The sequence below is a fragment of the Puma concolor genome, chromosome E4, assembly GCF_028749965.1.
Source record: "Puma concolor isolate L17-30 chromosome E4, mPumCon1.1.hap2, whole genome shotgun sequence".
NCBI classification, from domain to species: domain Eukaryota; kingdom Metazoa; phylum Chordata; class Mammalia; order Carnivora; family Felidae; genus Puma; species Puma concolor.
The window spans coordinates 42144189-42157815 of record NC_141683.1 but is presented as its reverse complement, the minus strand read 5'-3'; the positions used below and the strand labels follow the sequence as shown (position 1 = coordinate 42157815).

At 37.0% G+C, this 13627-nt stretch overlaps 1 protein-coding gene across 4 annotated transcripts in view; it reads right to left on the bottom strand.

The window, feature by feature from the left end:
- The window catches only part of CEP350 (centrosomal protein 350), a 157322-nt gene that overhangs the window by 59041 nt on the left and 84654 nt on the right, over positions 1 to 13627 (bottom strand). For all 4 annotated transcript variants that reach the window (XM_086693113.1, XM_086693116.1, XM_086693114.1 and 1 more), the window contains exons 23-25: positions 8980 to 9176; positions 8194 to 8378; positions 7634 to 7721 (exon numbers count right to left, since the gene is read on the bottom strand). In XM_086693113.1, the coding sequence (XP_086549239.1) occupies positions 7634 to 7721; positions 8194 to 8378; positions 8980 to 9176 (470 nt within the window). The remainder of the gene's footprint in view (positions 1 to 7633; positions 7722 to 8193; positions 8379 to 8979; positions 9177 to 13627) is intronic.

The window sequence follows — 13627 nt, the reverse complement described above, 5'->3', positions numbered from 1 at the left end:
TAAAAGTAATAATATTGAAAAAATTTTAAATCGTGGAGGAAAAAAAAGAGTCAGATAACCCCGTAACATGCTAAAATAACTTAACATTATCCCTTAATTTTAAATAACTATTACTATAACAGACTAATAATTTCCTGTCCTCCTTTTTTTTTTTTTTTTTAATGTTTATTTATTTTTGAGACAGGGAGAGACAGAGCATGAACAGGGGAGGGGCAGAGAGAGAGGGAGACACAGAATCAGAAGCAGGCTCCAGGCTCTAAGCCATCAGCCCAGAGCCCAACGCGGGGCTCGAACTCACAGACCGCGAGATCGTGACCTGAGGTGAAGTCGGACGCTCAACCGACTGAGCCACCCAGGCGCCCCACCTGTCCTCCTTTTAATTTTTTTTAAATATTTATTTGTGGGAGAGAGAGAGAAAGAGAAAGAGAGGAGAGAGAGAGAGAGAGAAAGAGAGAGATGGAGCATGAGCAAAGGAGGGGCAGAGAAAGAGGGAGATCTAGAATCCAAAGCAAGCTCCAGGCTCTCAGCTGTCAGCACACAGCCCAACGCAGGGCTCAAACTCACGAACTGTGAGATCATGACCTGAGCCAAAGTCAGATGCTTAACCGACTGAGCCACCCAGGCACCCTCCTGTCCCCCTTTTAAACGTAAGATACCCTCCACATTTTTCCATACGGTCTTTACACTTGTTTAATAGTTGCATAACAGATAAAGTAGTTAATGGAACCATTATTCTACTGCTAAACTCGGGCCACTTGTAATTTTTTTATCATCCCAAAGAATGCTTTCATGCCATAACCGTTTCATACTATGGATTTAAGGAGAGATTCCAAAAGGTAGGAGAAACAAGTCAGAGAGGATGAATCATATTACGGCCCTCAAAATCATTTAAAGATTGCTTTCTTTTTTTTTTTTTTTTTTTTAATTTTTTTTTTCAACGTTTATTTTATTTTTGGGACAGAGAGAGACAGAGCATGAACGGGGGAGGAGCAGAGAGAGAGGGAGACACAGAATCGGAAACAGGCTCCAGGCTCTGAGCCATCAGCCCAGACAGAGCCTGATGCGGGGCTCGAACTCACGGACCGCGAGATCGTGACCTGGCTGAAGTCGGACGCTTAACCGACTGCGCCACCCAGGCGCCCCTAAAGATTGCTTTCAAAAAAGAACTGTCTCTACTTAAATTGCCACCAGAAACATTTAAGACTTCATTGCACCAAACTCTCCAACCAGGGTATTAAGTTTTCTGTTGGCCATTTAAAAAGTGGGCAAAAGGTGATTCACTTCACTGTTAATAATAGTTAAAATTTAAGAGATTGTCATGGTTTTATCATAAATGTGTTTTAATCTGTGTTCCTGTCGCATAATAAAGACAGGAATAATTTGCAACTTATAATTTCTTTTAATCATATTTGATTTTTGGAAACACTGAACATGTAGAAAAGTGCATAAAAATATCTAATTTCTAAAATCTCATATTAATAACTGTTAATATTCTATCATATTTTATCATAGTCTTTATTTTGTGAAGCAATAAAACATTACAGATAAAATCAGTGTATGTCCTCTGCCCTAAGTCCTTACAGGTAATCACTACCATGGTATATATCCTTCCAACACATTCTTTTAAAATTCTTCCACAAATATTTACACTTACCTGCAAAAAACATTACATTGTTTGGTTTATGTTTTTTAATATTTTAGAAATAATATCACATATTCATATTTTCAATCTTGCTTTATTTGCTAGTCATTACTTTTGATAGCTCTCTGTGTTGACTTATACCTAAATGCTGCATAACATTGGAGGCATGTAATATTTCATGTGTCCATTACCTCTATGTTTGGATAAAGTTGTTGTTTACTATTACAACAATGCTACAATGAAGAGGCTTACATTGTCTGTCTCCTTGGGCACATGTACAGATTTCTCTGGAGCTGAAGTTCTTGAACTAAGGTCCATGGACTCTAGAGGGTTCCCAAGGTCCTTTCAGGGGACTCTCAGGGTCAAACTCTGTTCATAATACTAAGACATTACTTGCCCTTGTTTACTCTTGCTCTCTCGTGAACATACGATAACACTATGCATTTTAAAGAAAATAACTATATTTTCCAAAAAAAAAAAAATTGTGAGAAGAGTAGTATTTAGATTTTTTCCAAATCTCTTTAATTGTCTGGCTTGATTTTTTTTTTTTTAACATCATGCATTGGTCATTTGGAAAATGTCAGTTCAATCAGTTATGCAGATCTTCCTAATGTTGACGCATTTCATTATACGGTATCAAAAAATCACATTCTTTCTTATCACCACAGATCTCAAAAGTTCTTTAGTATTAGGTGGTGGATAGAAATTGTCCAAGATAATGACTTCTTTTTTTTCTTAAATTTTTTTTAATGTTTGTTTATTTTTGAGAGAGAGGCAGAGTGAGTACAGGGAAGGGCAGAGAGACAGGGAGACACAGAATCTGAAGCAGACTCTAGGCTCTGAGCTATCAGCCCAAAGCCCGACGTGGGGCTCGAACTCACAAACTACAAGATCATGACCTGAGCCAAAGTGGGACACTTCACTGACTGAGCCACCCAGTTGCCCCCAAAATAATGACTTCTACTTGAAAGTCTGAATTTTGTCATCGCCAACAAATACTGTCACTGCTGCTTTCTCTAAAGTGACAGGCACACTTTGTTCATTTTTGAGAAAATGACTGTCAAATACCCAAATCTGAATAAACAGATTGCCTCTGAATAATTCTTTCAAGGAAAAATGATATTCCATAAAAAAAAAAAAAAAGTAGCTAGTTTAGCTTGCAATTCAAACACTACACAAACACCTTTCCTTGAGTTAATCACTGTCTTTTGGTATCTAACAAAAGTGCTTACTTTTGGGCTTCCTATTTTTGTCACACAGAGTATGGAAAATGACAAGTACTCAAATGTCAACACTGAGTAAAATTAGCAATTTTTACTACTGAAGACATACTCCAGTGAAACTAGCTTTTTTTTTTTTTTTTTTTTTTTTAGCTTCAAGCGTGAGGTGGTGAAAACTATGACGATTACTAGACAGTTTGGTGCCACTGACCTGATTTGTGCTAAGGCACTAGCAGATTTACACCATTGTTTTTGTACCACTTAGCACAAATGTCGACACATGGAAAGGGTGAATTCATATCCCACTTTTGGGAAAATAGTTTTGACCTCCTTAATCCATGAAAGGGTATCAGGGACCTGAGAGTTCCATAGAGTACCTTTTGAAAAACTGCTATTATAGGTTAGGCCTGGGTTTCTGAACCAATTAATATATAAATTCACCCAATCCAAATCTAGAAGAGTGAAGAAACTGTCTGAAGGCGGTTCTTGGAGGAAAAGGTTTGCTCTTCTTTTCAGAATAAGCCATAAGGTTGTACAAGCAAACTGCTCACTTTAAAATGGTTAATGGTATAAGTGAAATACTCTTTAAAATGGTTATTCTAAGCTATGTAAATTTTATCTCAAAAAAAAAAAAAAAAGAACATAACATAGGAAAATATGTTCTCTCTTTTTTGGATACAGTTGTACAAAGATATGTGGCCAAATTGGTCATAGCCATCTCACTACCAGTCAAAATAATTCTTACTGATACAACCCTAATATGCTTACTTCAGCAGCACATATACTAAAATTGATACAACTGTAATAAATAACTTAGTACATACGTCTTTCCAAGCTGGTATTTTTATTTCTGTAGGGCAACTTTCCAGGAGTAGACAGTTGGTTCAGAGTATTTTTTGCACATTTACTTAAAAAACATTATGAAGTACTATAAACATGATATGTAGAAAAATTTGTCACTCAAACACCAACCACTGGGATTGAAAAGTTTGCCCATATATGTTTCAAATCTTTCTGTTTCAAAAATATATCATTATAGATAAAACTGAACACCCCAATCCCTTCTCCCATTCCCTCCCCAGGAATTTATCATTTTTATATGTACTTTTGTACATGTAAGAGTCCATACGTACAGGAGTGAGTCCATAAAACATACATTTCTGATTCGTGACTTAAAAAATTTAACATTTCGGGGCGCCTGGGTGGCGCAGTCGGTTAAGCGTCCGACTTCAGCCAGGTCACCATCTCGCGGTCCGTGAGTTCGGGCCCCGCATCGGGCTCTGGGCTGATGGCTCAGAGCCTGGAGCCTGTTTCCGATTCTGTGTCTCCCTCTCTCTCTGCTCCTCCCCCGTTCATGCTCTGTCTCTCTCTGTCCCAAAAATAAATAAACGTTGAAAAAAAAAAATTTAAAAAAAAAAAAAAATTTATAAGAATGGTATCATACTGTATGTATTCTTTTGCATCCTGCTTTTGTATAAAAGCCAATATTACGATTTTTGATAAAGATCTACTGCTATCACTATTCAACATGGTAGCCACAGTTACATGTAGCTATTTAAATTAAAATTAAATAATATTAAAATTTCAGTTTCTCAGTTGCACTAGCCATGTTTTAAATACTTAAAAATTACACGTGGTTAGTAGCTACTGTATCAGACAGCACAGATATAGAACATCAATGTCATTTCAGAAATCTCTATTGAACATTACTGAAATGTAATGCATTCGTTTTCCTGCAGTATTGTACTTTCTGGCAGGAACATGCTTCATTTTATCCATTCTCTTCATGAAAAAATTAAGCTGCTTCCATTTTCCTCTGTACGCATGTGAAAGCATTTCTAGGATTTATACCAAGACACAGAACTGCTGAGTCCTAGATTATATGTGCTATCAATATAACTAGATATAATGAAACCACTCTCAAAACGGTTACACCAGTCACCACTCTCACAGGTACACAGACCTGATGTGACAGAACTGGAGACTCAAGAGGCTTCCAATGCAGTATCTCCTTCAAAGCATTTGCCTTTCTTAAGCAGTATAGACAGAAGACTAAGGAGCCAGAAACCTCTCAATAGCAGTCTCTTATACTGGTAAAATAAGTTTACCTAACTTTCCACTGAAATGCCTAGGGGTTACAACCTAGGGTGAATGAAAAAGCAGAGGCCTAGTAGACTGAGGCCTACTAACTCTGCAACCCAACACTAGCCCAGCTCAGTCCCTGAACGGATTAAAGTGAATAGCTGAGCACTCTAACTGCAGGGCAGAGGGAAAAATAAGCCCTCTCTGTGAGAAGATAGCATCATTTGGAGCCTTTGCAGTTACTTACACATTGTCCGGCATTGAATAAAAATTTACTAGACATGCAAAGAAAAATAATCATATGATAATAGAAAATACAAAGAGCAAACAGTAGCACACACACACACATATGTCCAAAATCTAGTTAGCAGACAAGAAAGTTAAAATGACTATGAACAACGTGTTCAAAAAAATGTGGGAAAACATAGAGAAACTGATGAAAAGGTAAAATCTATTTAAAAAAAAAGAAGAAAATAGATGTTACAGAACTAAGAAAAATCACATGAAGAACTCATCAGCTGATTTAACAGAACACATGACAGGAGAGAAGATATAACTAATGAATTCAAAGACAGATCAATAGAAACTTTCCAAATTGAAGCATAGTGTTTTTTTATTTTATTGTTTCTAAAGAGGGTGATATAAAAAAACAGAGTAGAAGAGAGATGTGGTAAATGGTCAAAAGGTCTAACATATTTCTACTTGGAGCCTCTGAAGAGAATGAGGGAGAGAGGGGGAGCAGAAGCAACACGTGAAGAGGTAATTTTCAAAAACTGAAATACAACAAACAACAAATTCAAGAAGCTCAGCAAATCATAAACAGTATAAAGAGAAAAGAAACCACACCTAAGCACATCTTAGTAAAACTAATGAAAAAATCTAAGACAAATTTTTAAAAATGTTTAAAGCAGTCTTTAAAAAAACATTAAGACAAGGCGCCTGGGTGGCTCATTTGGCTAAGTGTCTGACTCTTGATCTCAGCTCAGGTCATGATTTCACAGTTCAGGGGATCAAGCCCTGTGTTGGGCTCTGTGCTGACAACGAGGAGCCTGCTTGGGATTCTCTCTTTCTCTCTCTCTCTCCCTGCCCCTTCCCTCTTTTCTCTCTCTCTTTCAAAATAAATAAATTTTCTCAAAAAAGTAATTAAACTCAAAAAAGTAATTAAAAAAAAAACCATTAAGACAACTGACCTCTTCATAAAAACAATAGAAACTAGTAGACAATGGACAATATCTTTTAAAGTGCTGACAGAAAATAATTGCATGCCTAGTAAAAATATCTTTCAAAAACGAAGGTGAAACAAGTACATTTTTAAACTAACAAAAACTGAATGTGCTATCAGCAGGCATGCAGTAAAACATTAGATTCATCAAAATCCAAAGACGTGGGCTCCAAAGCACACTATTAAGTAAGTGAAGGAGCGCCTGGGTGGTTTAGTCGGCTGAGCGTCCGACTTCAGCCGAGGTCATGATCTTGCAGTTTGTGAGTCCAAGCCCCACATCAGGCTGGCTGCTATCAGCATAGAGCCCGCTTTGGATCCTGTCATCCCCTCTCTGCCCCTCCCCTGCTTGTGCACTCTGTCTCAAAAATAAACAAACATTTAAAAAGGGAAAACAACCCCACAGAATGAGAGAAAATATTTGTAAATCTAGCTTTTATTCTACTTTATAAACAGAAAGCTACTGTAACCTTGTAAATAGTTATTTCCTTATTTTAACTAAGCATTTTAAGTTATTCTGACACCAATTTTTCTGTATTAAAAAGACATAACTTCTTTTTTTAAAAAAATACCAAATTTTTGAAGTTCATATGATCAATGATGTTTCCTGGGTGAACTTTAAAAAAAAAAACAACTAGTTGAGTAATAATCCAATATATAACTTAAATGATTAATTTCACAGATGATCCAATATGGTGGCTAGTACCTTGTAACAGGTCAATAAGGGAAAAGAACTAGAATCCACTGAATATTTACCAGACACTCTGAAACACATTTTTCACAGATAATAACAGTTAACATTTATTCGCACTTACCACTCCGCCATGGTCTGTTGTTGTAAGTTTTTTTATTTGTATTAATTTATTCCTCCCAACAACCCTACAAAGTATGTTACCATTATTATCCTCAGTTTATAAATAAGGAAACTGAGGCACAGAGAAAGTTAGGTAACTTGTCCAAGGTTATGAAACTAATAATTGGTAGATTTGGAATTTTAACCCAGGCAATCAGACTCTGGAGCTTGAATTTTTAACCACTATACCATGCTACCTCTCCAGGATTCAAATCCTAGGTGTTTCTGAATTCACTGGGCCAAAATATTAGTCAATTTGTAATGAGTATGTCTTAAAAGTCTATTTGGGAAAATACAGACCAAAAAATTAATCCAAATAGACTCAACAAATATCTTAATTTTTAAAATATGCATTTCAGAAGACTATTTAACAGATGAAGGTAGGTTTGACTCTACATTGTATTAAGTTAGCAGTGACACACAATCCTAATTTAAGAGAAACACAGCAGACTACCAAGCAATTTCTGTAATTATAGTAGCATAGGCAAAACGGTGGTACGTATCAACTAAATCTCACTTTATTAAAGTAATAATAAGAAAAAGAGATTAGGCAAAATAATAGATCCCACAACATAACTTGCTGTAAATTCTCTTAAACAGTGTTTTTCCTGACATACCTTCTCTTGCTGCAACCTTAAAAGCAAACCACGCTGTTTCTTCCGAAGTGGGGGCATTTTATCATCTTCTCCTTTGTCTCGTAGATGTCTGCAAATATTTCACATTGAGACAAAGAGTAGATTAAACTTCTAATCTAATGTCAAGAATTCTTGACCACTGCAAAGTCTCTAAACTAATTTAACATCTTCAAATGTGGAAAACAACTGCTGTACGCAGCAATGGCCATCCCACCAAGTAAATATTTTACTGCACATATAAATATACAAACACTAGACTGGGTCCTTTAAAGATAAAATTGCTTTAAGGAGTTTACAACACAGAAAAGAATTCAGTATAAAATAACAATCAGTCAAGTGATAAAAGAGAAATGCAAAGAAAATGTTATGAGTAGGAGGTCTCGAAAGCAACAGGATTTAGGGACGACTGCCCTATTTCTAGGTTGAGAAACTGGGTTGATCAAATTAAATGAAGAAACGAAAACATCTTTAAAAACAAAGCGCTTTCTTTTAATGAAAGAAGAAATTAGAAAGTGAAAACTACATTCACTGAAACAACTTACTTTTTCTGATGCTCTAACCAGGCTAATTCAGCCTTAGTTTTCTCCTTCAAGGCCTTCTCACGGAGACGCAGGAGTGAAGACTGGTGAGCTGCCCTCATTTCCTCTTCTTTCATATACTGTCGAACCATCTCCATCGTAAACTTAGAAAAACTATCTTGTCCTCCTGAGAATGGCATGCTCAGCTCCTAAAGTGAAGATTTTATTTCAAGTTTATCATCATCTAAGCCTCTGGAACTTAATTAACACTGTTAAAAGAGGCATGCACTTATAAACTATGTACACAGAAAGGCTGCCGACCATGTCAGAGAACATTCTTCAAAAAAGGCACATAAGAGGGAAGAACATTCATCTGCTAATTTATTCAACCAATAAAATTTTAACAAACAACTACTGTAAGTCAGACACTGTCCCAGGGATATAAAGCAGGGTAAGAATTGTCCCTGTTACCCACAAGGCTAACGATTTAGTAAGAAGAATGATAGAAACATAAATTTTTAAATGGAATGAAGTAAGAGTAAAGCAAGTGAAATGCTAGAGACATAACACTGGCTCAGATCCTCGAAGGCCTTTCTATATCATTCCAAGGAATAAGAAGTCCTGTGTTGTACTTCGTAAGGAAAGCAAAGCCAGATTCTATAGCAAAAGTATAATATAAAATTGCTATCTTAGGAAAATCATTCCTGGAGATGACAACTGAATTCAAGTACAAAATGTACCCTCATATCTACGAGAGAACACATCCACAACTGTTTATGAAGTAATCTCCACAGGTAAACTGAAGCATACCTTAGCAGAAGACAGTGTTGTCTTTTCCGGAGAAGTTTCATCATCAGAGTCATCATGATGGCCTCTTTTCTTTTCCATGTTAAATCTGCGATGGCTCTCAGAAGGTAGTAAAGATCGAAATGATTTTTCTTCTATTTCATCTTCTGTCATAGATTCATCAAATTTCAGTGAATATTCTGTTGCAATAGAAGTTGAATCTAAAAGAATTTAGAACAAGTGGATTTTATCATTGTAAGAGTTTTCAGTAAGTATTCAATTTAGTAGCCCTTGCTGCCTCTTTATGGGACGATCTAACATAAATTCATAGAGCTGATCACTAATAATTGTAGGCCTGGAATAGTTCACTTACCTTACAAACAAGGAAAAAAGTCTCTAAAGTATCTAAAAACACTAGTACAAGAAATATGGCAAAGGTGTAATATACTTTATATATAAAGAGCTCTTACAAACCAGTTAGGAAACTACTAAGATTCCTACAGAAAAATGAGAAATGGTCACGATCAGATCCTTCAAAAATACAAATGACCAAACTAAGTAAAGAAACAAAAAACCAAAAAAACAACATTTAATATTGCTAGCAAAGAAATGCAAATTAGAAGTTTTTTAGAACTCATCAATTCCATGCTTAACCTAAAACACAACAGCTCTTCTTAGGTTGGTTCTTGTTTGCCTCTGACATGCACTCCCCTTCCTTTTTGTTTTTGGGCACCATTACTTATTGGTACTACAAGATGCTCCAGGTTCATTTTGCATTTTCCCTGCCCAGTCCTAGAACCAGTCTCATTTCTCCAAAGAGCTCTACTTTCTTTTATTGGACAATATCTAGAAACCATAATTATGGGCACTGGTTACTCTTGTTACTGCTAGAGTGTCACAGTTTCTTCACCCTGTCAATGAACAGAGCTAGGTAATATATGCATGTATACTAGCCCGTGTACACACATAATCTCTCTCTCTCTCTCTCTCTCTCTCTCTCTCTCTCTCTCACACACACACACACACACACACACACACAAATTGTTCTTGTATCTATCCACCCATCTAAAGACGGATTCACACTGATGTTACTGAGTCCAGCACCACAGGATTCATTCTAGTCTTCTTTTCTTGTGTATCTAACATCCTTTTCCAACATGAAGAAACTTGACCCCTACCATCATCCAACGTCCGTTTACTTATTCGTTCAATCCTAATACATATGTAAAGAACTGTGAACTTGTACCCCTATGAAAAGCTCATTTACCAATCAGAATATACTTTATATACTGTTCCTTTTCTTTTAATAGGCTTACAATTTCTACTCAAAAATTCCGTTTTCCAAATTTACTTAGGTCAGCTCCTCTTCCTTCCACTCTCTTCAATGTGGTCATGCTATACATTTCTAATAAAGTTAAGATTCATTAGTCACAGACTGCATTCCATCTTAGATCCCCCAACATCCTGGGTGATGTGTGTGTATTTAGTATGCACACACTAAAGTTTGCTCTTTGTGATGTACATACAGCTCTAGGGTTTTGACAAATGCACGGTATCAGTCAATAAATAAAAGAACCATACAGGACATCCCTTATATGACATCTGCTTCACACTAAAAGTTCTCCCATGCAACCTCTTTGTAGTTAACCACTTCCTCTTCTATCTAACACCTGGGAACCATTAATCTGTTTTGCATCCCTAAAGTTTTGCCTATTCCAGAATGTCATATAAATGGAATCATATGATATGTAGCCTTTTGGGGCTTGCCTCTTTCGCTTCACTTAAAATTCATTCATGATGTTGCCTGTTCCTTTCAATTGCTAAATAGTGTTACACCGGTTTGCTTATTCTCCTCATAAGACATCTTCCAATTGTTAGCAATTATGAAAAATGGTGCTATGAACATTAGTGTATAGGCTCTTGTGAGGACCTAAGTTTTCAATATGCTTGCCTAGGCATATTGATTGCTGGGTCACTATAAGATACTGTGAAAATGTCTTACAAAATAGCCATACCATTTGGCATTCTCACCAGCAATGAATTCAAGTTCCTGTTGCTCTGCATCCTTGCATATTTTGTTGTCAGGTTTTTGGATTTTAACCATTCTAAAAGGCATGTGTACATTCTTGTTGTGATTTTAATTTTCCACTCCCTGATGACACATGATATTGAATACCTTTCCTAAGTCTATTTGCCATTTGTAGAGTTTCTTCCAATGAAGTGTCTGTTCAGATCTTATGCGCATTGCTTAATAGGGTTGTTGATTTTCTTGTTGTTAAGAGTCCTTTATATAAGTCTGGATGTTAAGTCCTTTATCCAATATGTGATTTACAAATATTTCTAACAGTCTGTGGCTTATCTTTTTAATTCTCTTAACAGTGTCTTTCACAGAGCAGTTTTTTAATTTTGATAAAGTATATCAATTTTTTCTCTCATGGATTGTACTTATGGTGTCGTATCTAAGAAATCACTGCCAAATAAAAGGTGACCTGTATTTTCTCCTGTTTTCTTCTACATACTGGTCTTCAATAGGGTTTAGTTTCTTTGGATCTTGGTTGTCCTGTGAATTCTAGTTGCCTTAGTCTCTCCACACTCCTAACTCTACTTCTTCAATTCAGAAAGGCTGCTGGGCTTCCTGCTGTGCAGCCGGGAGACTCCCCGCAGGCAGTAAGCCCAGACAATCTCAGTGCTCCTCTCACCTGCTTTCCATCTCTCATGAATTGACAGCATTCACTGCCTGATATTCAATGTCTTAAAAATACTTACTTCACATGTTTTGTCTGATACTTGTTTTAGGAGGGAGGGTAAACCTGGTCCTATTCCTCCATTGTGGCCAGAAGTAGAAGTCCAAGTAATTTAATTTCATAATGTTTAAACAAGTTAAATCTATCAAGAAGTCATGGTTCAAGACGTTTCAAATTAGTCACTTGACAATTCTACATTTGCAGGTACTGGCACCATGGCAAACACTTGAGAACAACATTAAACAAGTCACAGATGGTTACATCTACTCCTTCTGAGGCTCATGGACACTTTCAATAAATAAATCGGTCTTCGCCACTATAATCACAAACAACTGTTATTAAGATAAAATTTTGCAGGGGTTAAATTCATCCTATAGGAGGAACTTAACAAATAATTTCTTTATTGTTTTCCTCTATCCTTTATTTCTCTCTTTATGTGGAAGGTGTCATTATGAAGTCTGATCCTAAAATGAATTTCGTTACTCTTTAATTCAGTAATCCATAAAACATTTTCGAAAACATTCTGAAAAACATTCATCGATCAGTATAAAGATATGAGCATGCCTCTTGATATTTAATACTATTATATTAGTCTGCTTGGATTACTATAATAGAACACCACAGACCGCTGGCTTAAACAAACAACAGAAATTTATTTCCTCACAGTTCTGGAGGGTGGAATCCAAGATCAAGGTGCCAACTGGCTTGGTTTCTGATAAAACCGTTCTTATTAACTTGCAGGTTGATGCCTTCTGTGTCCTCACAAGGCCTTTTCTCTGTGCATGTGCATGCCTGGGGTCTTCTTCTTACCAGAACCTAAGTGCCCACTCTTCTGACCTCACTTAACTTTAATTACTTCCTGAAAGGCCCTATCTTCAAATAAAGTCACATTGGAAGTCAGAACTTCAACATATGAATTTTGAGAGGATACAGTTCAGTCCATAACATCCCATCCTCTGGTTCCCCCAAATTAATTCCTTCTTGCACTCAAAATACACTCACCCATCCTAAGAGCCCTCAGAGTCTTAACCCATTCCAACACCAACTACAAGTCTAAAGTCTCATCTAAATATCATCTAAATCAGGCATCCATGAGACTCAAGGCATGATTCATCCTGAGGTAAAATTCCTTTTTAGTTGCGGACCTTTGATACAAGACCCAGTTATGTGCTTCCAAAATACAATGGTGGGAAAGGCATAAAATAGACAATCCCATTCCAAAAGGGATAAATGAGAAAGAAGGGTGATGGGTCTCAGGCTAGTCCAAGACTCCAGTGGAGCAAATTCCATTAGATCTTAAGGCTCAAGAATGACCCTCTTTGGCCAGATGCTCTGCCCTCAAGCCCACTGGGGTGGCCTTGCCTTCTTACCTCTGTGGGCAGAAGCATCTCCTCGGCCACTGGAAATAGTTTGCTCCTGAGGCTGAGAGCAAGGGCAGCCTGGACAACTGAAACCAAGGAGGTGGCTCCATACTCAAACCAATGAGGAGACAGCCTTGCCATGTGGGTTGTATGGCCTGGGCCTGTGGTGGCAATGGCTGCCCTGCTGATCTCTGAATCACCCTCAGGGTCATTCTTTCCTTGTTTTAAAGGATAAGGCATGGTTACAACCTAGCTCTACCGTCTCATCTGGTAGAATCCCAGAACTCTGAAAGCCTTCGTATAATTTCATCCCATCTCTGTGCTCTTTAGTCCTAACTGGCAGTCTCTCTACTCGTATAATCCCATCTCTATTCCTGGCTTCTGCTGAGATGGCTGCTTAAATCCAGGGGTAATCTCTTTATGGAGTGATTATCCAGTCACATCCTTGGTGTTCTCTCCAGAACATGCTTTCTCATTTTTCACAATAGGGATAGTCTGAGAATTTTCCAAATCTTCAAGTTCTGGTTCCTTTTTTAACAATTCCTTCAATTTATCTCTCCTCTCACA